The sequence below is a fragment of the Camelus dromedarius genome, chromosome 24 (assembly GCF_036321535.1).
Source record: "Camelus dromedarius isolate mCamDro1 chromosome 24, mCamDro1.pat, whole genome shotgun sequence".
Classification (NCBI taxonomy): Eukaryota; Metazoa; Chordata; class Mammalia; order Artiodactyla; family Camelidae; genus Camelus; species Camelus dromedarius.
Genome location: NC_087459.1, coordinates 7,032,485 through 7,047,178, shown reverse-complemented (window position 1 = coordinate 7,047,178; position 14,694 = coordinate 7,032,485). Strand labels below are relative to the sequence as shown.

The 14,694-nt window shown below is 61.2% G+C and overlaps 3 protein-coding genes across 4 annotated transcripts in view; 1 reads left to right on the top strand and 2 right to left on the bottom strand.

Moving 5' to 3' along the window:
* AXIN1 (axin 1) overlaps positions 1-6,364 on the top strand; it is a 58,623-nt gene extending 52,259 nt beyond the window's left edge. Inside the window, exons 8-11 of one of the 2 annotated variants that reach the window (XM_031447816.2) lie at positions 790-1,035; positions 2,797-2,904; positions 4,564-4,731; positions 5,512-6,364. In XM_031447816.2, coding sequence (XP_031303676.1) covers positions 790-1,035; positions 2,797-2,904; positions 4,564-4,731; positions 5,512-5,638 — 649 coding nt within the window. In that variant the 3' untranslated portion in view covers positions 5,639-6,364. The remainder of the gene's footprint in view (positions 1-789; positions 1,036-2,796; positions 2,905-4,563; positions 4,732-5,511) is intronic. The other variant, XM_031447817.2, reaches the window with a different exon arrangement.
* A 356-nt stretch (positions 6,365-6,720) lies between these two features.
* On the bottom strand, positions 6,721-9,828 carry PDIA2 (protein disulfide isomerase family A member 2). The gene is made up of 11 exons (XM_010991098.3): positions 9,633-9,828; positions 8,837-9,043; positions 8,622-8,755; positions 8,406-8,543; positions 8,207-8,323; positions 7,986-8,111; positions 7,720-7,917; positions 7,507-7,627; positions 7,252-7,433; positions 6,970-7,080; positions 6,721-6,841 (listed from the first exon to the last, which is right to left on the bottom strand). Exons 1-11 carry the CDS (start codon positions 9,826-9,828, stop codon positions 6,797-6,799), a joined length of 1,575 nt encoding a protein of 524 aa, XP_010989400.3. The 3' UTR covers positions 6,721-6,796.
* Positions 9,829-9,982: 154 nt separating this feature from the next.
* ARHGDIG (Rho GDP dissociation inhibitor gamma) lies at positions 9,983-12,449 on the bottom strand. The gene is made up of 6 exons (XM_031447829.2): positions 12,333-12,449; positions 11,101-11,280; positions 10,943-11,026; positions 10,617-10,693; positions 10,472-10,535; positions 9,983-10,379 (listed from the first exon to the last, which is right to left on the bottom strand). Exons 1-6 carry the CDS (start codon positions 12,403-12,405, stop codon positions 10,180-10,182), a joined length of 678 nt encoding a protein of 225 aa, XP_031303689.1. The 5' UTR covers positions 12,406-12,449; the 3' UTR covers positions 9,983-10,179.
* Between the last annotated feature and the right edge of the window lie 2,245 nt (positions 12,450-14,694).

The window sequence follows — 14,694 nt, the reverse complement described above, 5'->3', positions numbered from 1 at the left end:
CAAGTCTTAGCTGAGAGAGGCTTATGTTTTCACTCGAGTTCCATTCAGTGGTTGAGTGACAGCACATCACACAGACGTAAAACATGTTTTCAGTGTTAGTAACAAAAGAGAAGGCATGGTACCATGTTGAGGGGAAATCAGGAAAAATCATATGTTTAGAGTTATGCCAGTTGTGTCAAGTATTTCTAATGGGGAAGGAAATATACTAAATATACTGAGAGTAGCTATTTCTAAATTGCATTTACTTTGTTCTTTGAATTTCCTGTATGTTTCAAGTTTTTCTCAAAAAGTATTTAATACTAAAATAATTTTTTAAAACACTAAGAACTTTTTTAAAAAAAGTCCTCATGAAGAAGGAGGAAAAAAAAGTCTTCATATAGGGTATGATTTACATTTCAGTAAAGCTAGGCAAGGAGGGTGAGCTTAGTGGTAAAGTTTCTGCTTAGCATGCCCAAGGTCCTGGGTTCAATCTCCAGGTCCACCATTAAAATAAATAAACCTAATTACCTCCTCGCCCTAACAAAACAAAACATTTCAATAAAGCTCTAAAAAATAAGTGTAGGTATAGCTCAGTGGTAGAGCACCTGCTTAGCATGCACAAGGTCCTGGGTTCAATCCATTGAACTTAAAAGTAAATTATAAATAAATAAATAACCCCCCCAAAAAAACCTAAAACAAACAAAAAATAAGACTCCAAACAAGTTTCGAGAGAGGACCGTGTGCACCCGCAGTGTGAGAGGAATGTAGTGGGCCTGAGGCCTTCCTCACCTTCTTCTCTTGCCCCTAAAGGTCATCCGGGGCAAAGAAGCAGCAGGCCCATGAGAGCTCCAGGCCCCTGTCCATCGAGCGTCCCGGGGCCGTGCATCCCTGGGTCAGCGCTCAGCTCCGGAACTCGGTCCAGCCCTCCCATCTCTTCATTCAAGACCCCACGATGCCACCCAACCCGGCCCCGAACCCTCTGACGCAGCTGGAGGAGGCCCGCAGGCGTCTGGAGGAGGAAGAGAAAAGAGCCAGCAAGTTGCCCTCAAAACAGAGGTACGGGGGCCTCAGGGAGAGCAGGGGGCCTCCTGTCAGGGCCTCTCTGTGCTGTGGTACCACTCTTGGGGGTGAAGTTCCCCAAGACCTGAGGTCCCCCTGCTCTGTTGTGTGTGTGGCCAGTGGCTGGAGGGCAGGTGGTTGTCACTGTCCTGGGGAAGGAGGAGGAAGTCCTTCCTGCATCGTGGCTGCCCTGTGCGCATGTGCTCGCCTGGTGTTCATATTGGGACCGCTGGAAGTCACAGTCAGATCACCATTAGCTGCTGTGCAGGCTGAGCTCAGAGGGGGCAGTTCTGGGGCTTCCTGGCTGCCTCCCTAAATGTGTCATGTGCAGGCAGGCAGAAAGTACTGAAATGTGTGTGGTGTTAGCTCTTCTCCTAGAGAAACCCCAGCCCCTCAGCCCTCCTTGGCCTTGAGAGCTAGGATGGCCCAACTGGCTACCACTGTAGCCTCAGGCCAAGCCCTATTCTACCCCAGTGGAGTGGGGAGACCTCGCCTTCATGGGGGCAGGTGATCTCTCCAAGCTGGACCCTTTAGCTGGGCCTTAAGGTCACTTTCCCAGGCATGGCCCATCAGGATTCCCAGGCAGATCAGGGTCCCTGTGAAGGACCTGAAAATCAGAGAAATGTGGTCATAAAACTGTGGCCAGTGTTTTCCTCGGACGTCCTGGCTCCCCTCACCCAGTCTTCAGCAGACCTGGGCATCTGGGGTCTGGCCTCACTGTGTGAGGGGCCGTCCTGCTCTGGGGAGGTCAGAGTCAGTGTGCAGACTGTCCCCAGCATCTATCTCGGGCCCAGCCAGAAGTCTGCATGTGTCCCCCAGGTCATTGAAGGTGACCATATGTATGGCCACTTGTCTCATAGCCCGTGACCTTGTCTAGTTAGTGTAGAACCGGGGAAGCCGGCTCTGTGTAGGAGGCCTCACCTGGTGCTGGAGTTGCCGCGCCCATCTGACAGGCCCATGACTTGGAGGCAGACGTGGCTGAGGCGTGCAGACCTCCTCCCTGCTGCACAGACCCTCTGCAGGGGCTTCCTGCCCACCATCCTTGCCTGGCATCATCTGCTGTTCCTGCCAGCGCCCAGCAGGCCTGCCCAGCAGCACATCCGCTCTCTGGCTACTGACGCCTATTCAGCCACTCCAGGGGTCCAGGGTGCGTGGTACTTTTATAGACGGCTGCAGACCACAGAGCAAAGGTCGCTGGGCCCTCCTCGTGGGGCGCCCCCACCCAGGCCGGTCAGAGTGGAAGTCACTGTCAGGGCCGCACATCGTCGCACCCAGGGGTAGACACCGCTGGGAGAGATGCTGCTGGGCAGCGAGCCCCAGGACAGGCCTCCCAGCTCCTTGGGACAGGGCGATGCCTGCGTCCGGAACCCAAGTCTGTGGCAGATGGAGCAGGAAGAGCCACACCACAGGGAGGAGGCCAGAGGCATCTCCTCTCCAGAAGGCAGAGGCTCCTGTGAGTGCGGACGAAGTGACAGGATCCCAGAGTGTGTTTCCGGGAACCCGGGGGTCTGCCCGTAGGAGGAATCTGGGAACTCTGGACGGACGGAAGCGGCGTTGGTCTCTCAACTGATCCTGATGGAGCCCTTGATCCTCCAGCCCTATACCACAGCCCAGGAAGGGGTTTGGTGTCCTGTCCGCCTCACTCAGTGGGAGCCTTGTTTGTGGTGACAGACCGCTCCAGGAGCCCCCGCTCCGCCTGCTGGCCACTGGAGGCCCCACCGCAGGCCCATGCAGCTTACAGACGCCGTTGTTCCCTAGGTATGTGCAGGAGGTCATCCAGCGGGGGCGCTCCTGCGTCAGGCCAGTGTGCACGCCCGTGCTGAGCGTGGTGCCAGCGGTGTCGGACCTGGAGCTCTCCGAGACAGAGTACGTGCGCTCCCCCTGTGGGTCCTCCTGGTGCCGTCCACCCGGCCCACGCCGTGGGCCACGCCCTGCAGTGGCGCAGCTGTTGCCGGGATGGGAGCTTGGACACTGCGCCTGAAGAGCTGGGGCTGCAAGCTGTATATCTGTCAGAGGACCTGCTGACCGTCCACATGGTGACAAGTGACCAACAGGCCAGACAGGAGGTCTGCTTGCCTCCTGCGTTCTGGCTACAAGTCCCCCACCCAGCCTTGGAACTCGCTGGTCAGCGACCTCCTGGCTTGATGGGGTCGGGCTGCAACTGGGATTCCCCTGGCCCACCGCCGACCAAAAGCATCAGCGCTGGGCACTGTATGTGCAGTGAGCTGGCTCTGTTCTCACATGGAGTGTGGGGGTCTGCGTGTCCACACCCCAGGCACCTGTGGGCCACGTGTAGACACTGCCGACCACCCAACCCCCACACGTCTGCTCAAGACAGAGCAGGAGGAGGGGTCCCCCACCTCAGCCTTCGCCGGGCTGACCCCAGACAGTACTTCATCGTGTGCAGCCCAGTGTGCTGAGCAGCTCAGGGCCTCCCCAAAGGTCATTCCCCAGGTTTGGCCTCAGAAGATGCAGGAGACCCCTCTGTAGAGCATGCACCCTCACAGGAACCCCTGGGGGGCTCCCAGGACAGGCTGAATTGGAGGCCGCATGACTGAGAGACGGAAACAGGTGCCTGGGCACCTGGCTCAAACAGTGGATGGCCACACGGCTGAGGTGTCCGCCTGGGGTGTGCCCAGGAGCACCAGGAAGGGGAGGGTCTCCTAGGAGAGTAGAGCCCGCTGTGAGCTCAGGCAGCCTTCCTGATGTGATGCTGGCGTACCCAGCTGACCAGGCCAAGGGCTATGCACAAGCACACTGGGCAGCTCTGGGGTGGTCACAGGACAGGGGACACTGGAGGAGAAGGGTGCTGCCTCAGCACCCCTTGGGATGAAGGTCCTACCCCTGCCTGGGCAGAAGGTGCTGCTGGCCTCATGTCCCTCGCTGAAGTCTTGGGATCAAGCTCTCTGCTGTGGGGCAAGTCCATTTCAAGACCCGTCACAGTGGTGTTTGTCTAGCCTCCGGCCTTCAGGTGTTCTTGAAGGTTTAGGGCTGTAGACTTCCCTGGGACACAAGCAGTATAGACCAGCCTGGAGGCAGGGCTGCAGTGGTCCCCACTGCCTGGCTACCTCATGGAGCCCCCAGAGGCATCTACGCCAGGTTCCAGCTCTGAGGGGCCTGCTCACCGAGTTTTGTGTGGTCTGAGTCAGGGTGCTGCCCACTGGCCAGCTCAGGCCACAGGGAAACCAGGGCTTTGCAGTGGGTGGAAGAGGGCAGTAGGCAGGCCTAGGCACTGGTCAGACATGAGGCAGGCAGGCAATGAGCTGCTGTTCACGCAGCAGGGCGCGTGGGCTGGTACAGGATTGGAAACCTGGGTGGAAGCACGGCGTGGGGTGAGCCCACAGGGGTTGGATGTGGCTGTGTGGGTGGGGTGGGCATTGGGGCCTGTGGATGTGTGGCGTTCCTGAGTATGGCCTAGCTCACCCCTGCAGGCCTTGCCTGTTGTTTACTGGGGAGCCTGGGTCCAGGGTGGGGTGCCCTGTGGGACCCCAGGCCCAGCAATCACTGCAGCTTCTTTGCCCCCAGGACGAAATCACAGAGGAAGGCGGGTGGTGGGAGCATGCAGCCGTGCGACAGTATCGTCGTGGCCTACTACTTCTGTGGGGAGCCCATCCCCTACCGGACCCTGGTGAGGGGCCGTGCGGTTACCCTGGGCCAGTTCAAGGAGCTGCTGACAAAGAAAGGCAACTACAGGTGAGAGGCTGGGGTGGGGCCTGTGGGGTCTCTCATCTCTTAGTCCTCCTCCACCTCATCCTCCTGTCCAGCCATGGTGTTAGCGTGAGCCCTGCAATGAGTGAGGCATGGGTAGCCTTAGGGTTCCGGTCCCAACTCCCGGCCCAGCTGCCTGACTGATGCCTCTAGGCCAATCGACTAAGGGGTCTTGAGGGTCTTTTGGTCCCCATGCTGCAGTGACCTGAGTCAGCTTCATGTCAGCCTCCTCATTCAGCCCAGTTTTGCTGGACTGCAGAAGCGCGGGCTCTCCTCCTCCAGGGTTTGCCCTGGGCCACCTGGCCCTGCTGGCCTGAGACCAGCTCCTGGAGGCTCCTGAGTGGGCACTGTAGGAGGAGCAGAGTGCAGATGGCGTCTCAACTGGGGTCAGTCTGTGGTGGGCCTACGTGTGTGGCTTCCTCTGTCCACTGAATGGCCAAGCACCATTGGAGGGCATGGCCACTGGAGGAGGGCCTGGGCTGCAGTGGCCACTGCCTGGGCTTGAGTCGGGGTGTTAACCCAGTGAGGATGACAGGAACCCCGTGCCCACCCACTCCTCCCCCACGGCACCCAGAAGCCAGGGTGGGGAACCCCATGTGGTCACCATGCTTGTCCCCTTCCAACCCTCTGGCACACAGGCACCGGGCAGAACCAGCTCATGTGCCCTGCAGGAAGGGTCTGGAGCCACACTGCTGTGCTCATAGAGGGTGGTGAGGCCCCGAGGGCATGGCAGGGTGACCCTCACCACCCCTCCCTGCCCCGCAGATACTACTTCAAGAAAGTGAGTGACGAATTTGACTGTGGTGTGGTGTTTGAGGAAGTGCGGGAAGACGAGGCCGTCCTGCCCGTCTTCGAGGAGAAGATCATCGGAAAGGTGGAGAAGGTGGACTGACCAGCACGCCTGGCTTCTGCGCGGGCTGGGCCCTCATGGGCCAGGGGCAGGGGCAGCTGCACCGAGAGCAAGGTCATGCGGAGTCACGTGCTCTTGAGTGTGTAGAAGACACGGGGTCTTGGTGGGAGGCCAGGTGCCACCTACCCCACAGCTGCCTGCCCCTTGGCTCCATCTGTTTCCAGGTGGGTGGAGGTCCCTGAGGGTCCCAAAGGCTTCCGTCCACTCCTCTGTAGGAATACTCAGAGAGTCCGCCCTAGCAGGGAGCCCACCTTGGGGCCGCCTCGAGACCTCCCCAGCGGCCCCTGCTGCTAACTGCCGGCAGCCCCCCGGCGCTCACTCCACAGGCTCTGCTCCTCCCTCTGAGACTAGCCGCCTGCCATGGCCTGCCCTGGTCAGGCCTGTCCCCGAGCTGGGGTGCAGGGCCTGCGGGGCCTCTGCCAATTGTACGTGTCACCGAGTGCCTTCAACACAGCTTGTCTCTTGCCTGCCACTGTGCGGACCCGGCAACGGAGCACTGAGGCCTTCCCTCCTCTGCCCTCGGTTTACGAGCACTGGCTCAGCGGGTCCCGGGCCCCTCCTTCCTAAGGGCCCCTGTAAATATGTACAGTTCTCAGGCCCGGGCCAGTTGGGGGGCTGCCCTGAGCCCGTTTTTCATGCGCTGACTTGTACAATTATCTTTTCAAAGGTACTTGGATAATAATGAAATAAAACCATTTTTGAACCTTCTCTGACTGTGGAATGTACCTAACATGGGTGGGGCCTGGCTGGCGGGCATGGCCCTTGGTGGGCTCCTGGCACGCGTGCCCTGTCTCCTGTAGCCTTCCTGGGCACTGAAGGAGGGCATGCCAGCCTCAGAGGGGTGGGGGTGGGGTCTTGTGGACCAGTGCTGGCAGAGCTCTGGAGAGGGCGGTGCCGAACCCAGCCATGCTCCCCATTCTAGCCCAGAGGGGCCCCAGGAGGAGGGCTGGGGGAAAGGACTGGACGCCATCCAAGACATAAAGGCCCCAGGAGGCTGAGACTTGTTCAAAACCAAGGGTAAGGGGTCAGCCTTGCTCAGGAACCACACATAGCCCAGGACCAGAGCTCTTTATTCACAGCCCACAGCTTCCACAGGCACCAGAGAACACAGTGCCCAGGGAACACTGACAGTAGCAGCAGCTATAGCTCGTCTTTGGGCTCCAAGGTAGAATTTTCTGGTGTCTCCTGGAAAGGGTCATAGAGCCCCAGCTGGAGCTGCACCCTCAGCCCAGACCTGCCCTAGTCAGCCCACAGCCACCCATCTGGAGGACTTGGCTTATCCAGAGCCCTAGAGCCTTGGGACAGACACCCACCGGGAAGGGGGCACCAGGCACTTCCTTGGGCTCCTCTGCAGGCAGCTCGCCCCCGTTGTCCAGAAACTTGGAGAAGGTCTCCAGGTCCCTCGTGCTTTTGTATTCAATCACCTGAGGAGGAACAGAAGGGTCTGGAGAACACACTCTCCCAGGCCTCAAAGCCCAAGGCCACATGCCACCCAGACCCTACCCACCCCACCAAGGCCATGCCCTGTCTCCAGCCACTACCTGAAGGACCCAGCCAAGACCAAGGACAGCAGGGTCCCGCCTCACCCGCCTCACCTTCCGACCGGGCCCTGCTGGGAAGTACTTGAGGGTGGGGAAGCCTTGCACAGGGAAGGCCTCCAGTTCATTGGCCGTTGCGTCCAGCTCGGCGATGATGATGTCCTCGTGGTCCTTGTACTTCTCGGCCAGGGCCTCCCAGGCTGGGGCCATCTCCTTGCAGTGGGCACACCATGGGGCATCTAGGGCAGGGGGCATCAGCACAGCCTGCAGGGTGCCCCACCACCTCCCCTGCCCACTGCCCTTCACACTCACAGAACATGACAAACACGTTCTTGGTTTCATCAAAGGCCACCTGCTCGAAATTCTTGCCCACGAGAGTCTTGACTGGCCGTTGGTCCCAGTCAGGGGGCACCTCTTGGCTCAAGTGATAGGGCTGGGGAACCGGGCCAGGTGCTTCATTGAGGGGTCTCTCCCAAGAACTGTTGCTCCCACCCCCACCCGCTGGTGGGCAGCCCAGCAGCAGACCTTGACCTCCCCTCCCAGGACTGCATGACAGAAGGCCGCAACTGAGGTTGCAGTGACTGGACCTCGGTCCACAAGTGCATACTTCTTGGTGGTCTCTATGTTGATGAAGCGCAGGGTGGGGGCCTCCTCAGCCTTGAGGCCAAAGTATTGCAGCACATGGTCGTTGTCGGCACCCACGTCCACCACCACAAACAGCACCTGCCAACAGGGAGGCCGAGTGGGCGCCCCATCTCCCCACCATCCCGCCCCCAGGGCCCAGCCAGTACCTGCCCCCGGAAGGGGGGAGCAGCCTCCTGGAAGCCTGCCAGCAGCTCCCGGTGGGGAGCCAGCGTCTGGTTGACGAACAGCAGCAGGTGGTTAAGGATCTTGGCCGCAAAGATCTTAGGGGACGTCTGCAGGGCAGGTGGAGCTCGTGGGGCGGCTCCCACGGGCACCTTCCCACTGCCCTGGCCCCCCTCCTCACACCAGCACCTCCAGCCTGACTCACCTGGCTGTTGAACTCCGTAACCAGATGCATACTATGCGTGAGGAGGAAGCGGGACAGCTCCCCCTGGTCCAGGCCCAGCTCCTTGTCCACTGGGAAGTCTGCCCGTCCCTCGTCAAACTGGACAACACCAAGTGGGTCAGCAGTAGCCATGGCTCTGACCCCTATCCCCGCCCTGGCCCTGACTCCAGGCCCAACCCACCTTCTTGAAGACGACCACAGTGTCCTTGGTGAGGCCAAATTTCTGAAAGAGCTGTGGCCGGTCAGTGAGGCCAAAGGTCATGTCCAGGGCATCCTGGGCCACGGCCAGGAAGATAGCCACATCTTTGTCCTTCAGGTCCTAAGGGGCCAGAGCCTGTGAGGCCAGCAGACATTCCAGGCCCTGCTCCCAGGCTTGGCTCCCATGCCCTCAGCTCACCTGGAAGAAGCCCACCACCACCACATCCCTGGCATCGATCAGCGCCTGGGCACCCTCCTCATCCTCTAGCTGAGTGGCACTGGAGCCCACCCGCCGCCTCAGCCACTCAGCGATACCCTCCGCGTCCAGGGGACCTGCAGAGATTCCCTTCAGCTGGGGCCCAGCCCTGCCCACCCGCCCAACCTGCCCCATCTCCCCACTCCTGCTCCCCGCACCAGTGTATTCCTCTGGGTGTATTCGGTTCCCATCTCGGAAGAACTTGAGCGTGGGGTATTCTGTCACAGCAAACTCCTCGGCCAGCTCCGGCTCTGCAGGCACATCCACCTTGGCCAGCCGGGCCTTGGCTGACTCCGCTGCTAGCAGAGCAGCTGCCCTGCTGTACTCAGGGGCCAGTGCCTTGCAGTGCCCACACCACGGGGCATCTGGGGGACAGGACTGTGAATGCCCCCTGGCCTCCCCAACCCCAGCTGTCCACCAGGCCAGAGCCGGCAGACCCGGGGGTCAGGTCCAGCAGGGAGCAAGCATGTCCTATCCATACAACCTTTACCATCCAAGCCTCAGCCACCCTGAGCCCAAGCACCAAGACCAGCTCTTCACAGCTCTCAGCTCAGGATGCAGCAGCTAGTACTGTCCCGACAGTGAGGTTAAGAAGAATCCGCCAGCGGCTGCCCTCTGTGGCCGGCTTCCCGGCTGTAAGCGGCTGCCTGTTGAGGCCCACCAGCTAGGAATGGCTCTCCCGAGTGAAAAATTTATAAAAACCCAGACGAACAGGCAAGTCTGAGTGCTAGCTGACCCTTTACAGGAAGAGTTGGCAGAAGTATGACCGTAGGTCTCCCCTGTACCCATGCCCCCCACAGTGTGAGGACTGGACCCCCAGGGCTCTGCCCTGGTGCCCTCCAATGAAGCCCCAAGGACATAGTGGCACTGGAGCCTCTGTGGCCACTATGGGGGGCAGGACCCCCCAGGGTGGCCCCTGTGGGTCCCCTAGCCCCACTGGCCCTGAGCACTCACAGAACTCCACCAGCAGGGCAGGGTGCTCCTGCAAGGCCAGGCCTAGGGTCCGCTGGCTCAGCACCAAGATCCCATCCTCCTCGAGGACCTCCTCCTCCAGGGGCTCCTCCAAGGGACCCCCGGGCCCTGGTTCCTGGCCCCACAGGCTTGAGGCCCCGAGCAGCAACAGCAGCACCAGCAGAAGCTGACCGTCCATGGCAGTGCCGGGGCCCGCAGGTGGGGGCAGATAAGGGGGCCGGGGGCCAAGCGGCTGCTGCCACGTGGCACGTAGGCCTGGTCACAGGGAAGATAAGGCAGGAGGTTCCCCCCACCTGGGGGAGGGGAGGCAGACAGGCGACACCGAGGGCACTGAGACAGAGCGACATTTAATAGGACTGTTTAGGGCACAGTGCCAAGCCTGGGGAGGGGGCATCCCGGGATAGGACAGAGGGCTTGGTGGGGCTGGTCACAGGGGGCTGGGGAATGCTCAGGGGTCCCTTGCAGCAACTGACAGAGGCGGGGGAAGCCAGGACTCCAAATGGGAAGTCAGCACCCAGGCAGGGGGCACTCAGTTCTCCCAGTCCTGCCGGATGTGGAGGCCCCACTCCCAGGACAGGTGAGGGGTCCTGTCGTCATCGGTGATGAAGGACGTGACCACGTAGGCGCCCCGCACCAGGGCGCCCCGGGGTGCCTCCTCCACCGGAGTCACGAACTCATACTCCTGGGCGCTCGGGCCGTAACTGCCCACCATGTAGACAGCTTTGTCCACTGAGAGAGGGCGAGGGTGTTAGGGGCTGCCCTCTGCCCCACTGGTCCCCACCCCCAAGTCCCCCCAGGCTGCCCCCCTACACCCCCCTCACCGCGCAGGCCCCGGCGGTAGGTGTGATGCAGACACTTGAGGCCACTGACAATCTCCTTGTTGACCTGAGGGACAGAGGGTGTTAAGGGGAGCCTCTGGGGGCTAGGCCTGTGGCTGGCTGGTGTTCCCCACAACAGCTCCCTCACCTTGAAGGTAATCTTCACTTTGTAATCAACACCCTCCTTCAGGACAAACACCTGGTTTTTCAGCGCAGCCAACTCCCCTGTTAGGGAAAGTGCAGCTAAGTATGAACTCCTGTGATGGCTGAGACCCTACCCCAGGAACCCCCACGGAGGGCTGTACCTGTGAGGGCTACAGTCTGGGAACTTGGGATTGAGCACGGGGATACTAAGCGGTCCAAACTGATAAGCCCAAGTCTCTACCCCCAAAATCAGTTTGTACTTTGCAAAAGGGGGTTACCCATGAGGTCCCTGCCTGGGGCTCACGGTGTACCGGGCATCCTGGAAATTACCTGTTAGGTCCATGATGATGGGCCCTGGAGCCTGCTCAGACATCAGTGTAAGCCTGGTCACCTGGACATTGGGCAGGCTGGGGTCTGAAGAGAAACCAGAAGTCTACAGGGGCACCTGTCCCCACCTGTCCCCTTCCAGGCCCTGGGTGTGTGCATACCCACAACAGGCGGCAGAGGCCCCAGCAGCGCCTGCTTGTACTTGACCAGGCTCTCGTCGTCTGGGTCCAGCTGCTGGATCTCCAGGAGACTCTTCCTCCCCGGGGCCCGGTACTCCGGCACAGCCTCATCCAGTGCCTCATCTGGTGGCAGCTGCCCCACCTCCTTGTCGGTCAGGAGGACTGGGGTCGGGAGGGTATGTGAGCAGCTGCTGCCAGCTGACCGTGGCCTTTACTGGAGCTTGCCATCTGGCCAGCTGTACCTCCCACTGCCCAAAAGATCTTAAGAGGAAGCTGGTGAGTGCTCTGGGAAGATGCAGAGGCAGCACCCACACCCAACCTCTTCAGGGGACTGAGCCTCCCAAGAGATGGAGCCAGGCGACCCCTGGAGGCACCAGCTGCCTTCTGGTCCGGCCATTCATCCAGGGCCCCTCCCTGACTCTGAGGCCAAAGCTGAAGGAAGACTCCAAATAGGGGACAGCCCAGAGGAGTAGGGGCCACCACTACAGAGTGATGACCTCCAAGGTCTTTCCTAGAGCAGAGGCCCTGCCTTTCACTACCCTCTAGGGTCCCCAGTGCCCCAAAGCCTCTTCCCATTTTTCTAGCATGCTACTGGATGCCTCTGGATCCCCAGCACCCTGCTTGGGGACTAGGTTCTCTGAATGCCTTCCCACAGTCCTAGGGATTCCTCCCCACAGCGTTCCTGAAGGCTAGGAGTGGTTCTCTCTAAACCCCTCAGCTTATGTTCTGGGGCCACATCCCCAGGTGCCTCCAGGCTCCTAGAGTCCCTTCCCACAGTGCCTGGGTTCAGGGGTCTTTCTGAGCCTTTCCCACAGTCCTAGGAGTTGGTTCCCATGGTGCCTTGGGGCCGGGTCTTTCTAAGTCCCTGCTCACTGTGCTCCAGTCTTTCCAGAGATCCACACCCTTCCTGAAGGAACCCCAGCCCCACCCAAGGGAGAGGGGACCTAAGGGGCAGGTTCCCAAGGGAAGAGGGTCCCCCTGCCACCCTGGCTTCACAAACAGACCCACCCACTCTTGGCTCCTAGCCCCACGAGTGTCTAGTCTGGACGAAGCCCCCCAACCCTGCTAGAGCCCGGCCAGGGGATGGCGCCGCGAGGTCCCCACGAGCGCCCCCAAAGTTTCCGCAGGGGAGAAGCCGGCCCCCGCCCTGGGCTGAGTCCCCGCCCGAGCCCCCCGCCCACGTGGCCACCCTGTCCCCAACCGGGCCCGCTCACCTCGGGCGCACAGCGCCAGTCGCAGCAGCTCCAGCAGCTGCGCCCCCAGCTCACACGCGTCCAGGCCCAGCATGGTGGCCCGCGGCCCGGCCCCGCCGCCGAGCCGCCGAGGAGCCTCCGCCCGCCCCGCCGCCGCCCGGCTCGGCGCTCAGCCCCGGCGCGACTGCGGTGAGCTCATCCCGGCCGGGAGCGCCCCCCGCGCCCAGCGCCGCGCCCGCGCCGCGCGCCCCCAGCCGCTCCGCGGACCCCGCGCAGCCCCGTAGAGACGCGCGTGTCGCCCGCACGGCGCCGGCACCCGGTTGTCCCCGCCGCAGGCGCACCCGGCCCCCGCACAGCTGCCGCTGGCACGGACGCACACGACCGCGGTCACGGTCCCAGCCTCCCTGAACCCCGCTCTGACCGTCAGCGCTGCCCCACCCCCACGGCGCCGCCAGGAGTCTGGGGAGTCTCCGGGGAAGCCCTCTGGGCGGGGCGGGTGGGGCTGGGGGCGCCTAGTGGAGCAGGTGTGTTCTCCACCCTCCTAGTCCCCAGGCTCTCATTACCTGCAGGCAGTGAAGGCCGCACCTGGGGCCCAGCAGTCCCCCACCCTCCACCCTCCACGACTCCCACCTCGGCTGGAGCTTCTGTCTGGGCAGTGGGTACTCCTGGAGTCTGCCCAGCCTTGGGGGACCATAGAGGGTGGGGAAGTGTTTTATGGGTGTCTGCACAGCCTTCTGGCCCCGCACCCCAGAGGTTCACAGTCATTAGCACAGAGGGGCCAGTGTCCACATATACAGGGGCCGGGGGTCCCCTCAGCAGTGAGGAGCAATCTGGAGACACACAGCCATTATTCAAGTGTTTACTGGCTGGGCTGCATGAGTGTGGCAGAGGGTGGGGAGTCTTTATATGCTTTGGGGACCCAGACCATTCCGGAAGCCCCTGTCTTTGGGGAGAAAAGGACACTGATCCAAAACAGAACAGGGTGGTGGAGTGCTGAGAGGGGAGCACAGAGGGGCTACTGGTCTCGATGCCTAAACAGACCCTGGGGCAGGTAGATGGGGATCAGTGGAGCAGGGGAAGGGGTGAGCTGGACTTGAGGCTGGGGACAGCTGGGTCAGCGTGGAGGGGGAGGGGGAACACCAGCCAGAATCCTCCTGCTTCCTTACACCTCTTGCCCCCCCATTTCTGAGAACACCCAAGGATCAGATCTGCCCTTGCCCAAAGGAGCCCCTATCTGAGAAGGAGGCCAGCAGGCTGTGGGTAGTAGGGGCACTTGGACTCCCAGGGGCACTATCCCCTTTGGAGCCCCACCTGTCCACAATCTTTCCAAGGCAAGTCTCCCCAGCGGAAGCCCAGGCCCTTTGCATTCTGCTGCTCCTTCCCTGGGGTTGGGGGAGTTTGTCAGGGAAGCTATGTGCCCCAAGATGAGGCCAGCTCTGGCCTCTGGTGGCTTTCGACCTCTCCAGACACCCACCCAACCAGAGAGGACAGCCAGGCCTGAGGCCAGCCTGATGCCACCCGTGTGGGTGGGGCTGGGTGAGAGGATGTCACTGGACTCTAAGGGAGGATGGTTCCCTGGAGGGGTAGGAGCCCCCTCCAGTACCCCTGCCCCACCTCATGCTGGACCTGGCTTTGCCAGCAATGAAAATGGATTCAGATCCTATATCTGAGGCTCTGGCCAAAGGCCAATTCCAACATTCTGCCCTGCCCCCAGCATCCCGGGAAGGGGTAGGGAAGGAGGGGCAATCTATCTCCAAGAAGCAGAAATAGACCTATCTGCACCACTTAAAAATGGTCCCAACCAACGGGGGTGTGGGTGGCCAGGCTGGGCCCTGAGCCCAGAGGCTACCCACAAATCTTGAGGGGCAAGTGTTGTGATCCCCAACTGCCTGCCCACCCCAGGCCTCTGTGCAGCTAAGGGGAAGTGAGCTGCCTGCCCCAAGCCTGAAGGACCCCCACCCAGCACAACTGTGCAGCCACCCAGTGTTACATCAACCTGGTAGCACCCACACAGGTCATGCTCGGTGTCACAATCTCAGGGACACACTCCTAGGGCAGTGAGACCCCTCGCCCAGACCCCGCAGCTCCTGCACCGCTGTTCGCCTGCATCCAGGATGTGCGCCCACATGAGGTGGGTATGGCGAAGGGGTTACAGTCGACCCTAAACCGTTGTCCCCTTTCCCAGCCCACCTTCCCCACCAGTCCCCTCCCCTGAGATCCTCCCCTCCTGGAGCCCTCTCCCTGAGTTCTCACCCCATCTCCCCCACCCCCGTTCCAGCTGAGCTCCATTCCCTCACATCCCCCACGCTGTCATGGTAGGTCCAAGCCACTCTCGAAGCCCCCGGCAAGTCCCCGCGGGCCAGGCCTTGGTTTCTCGTGACAT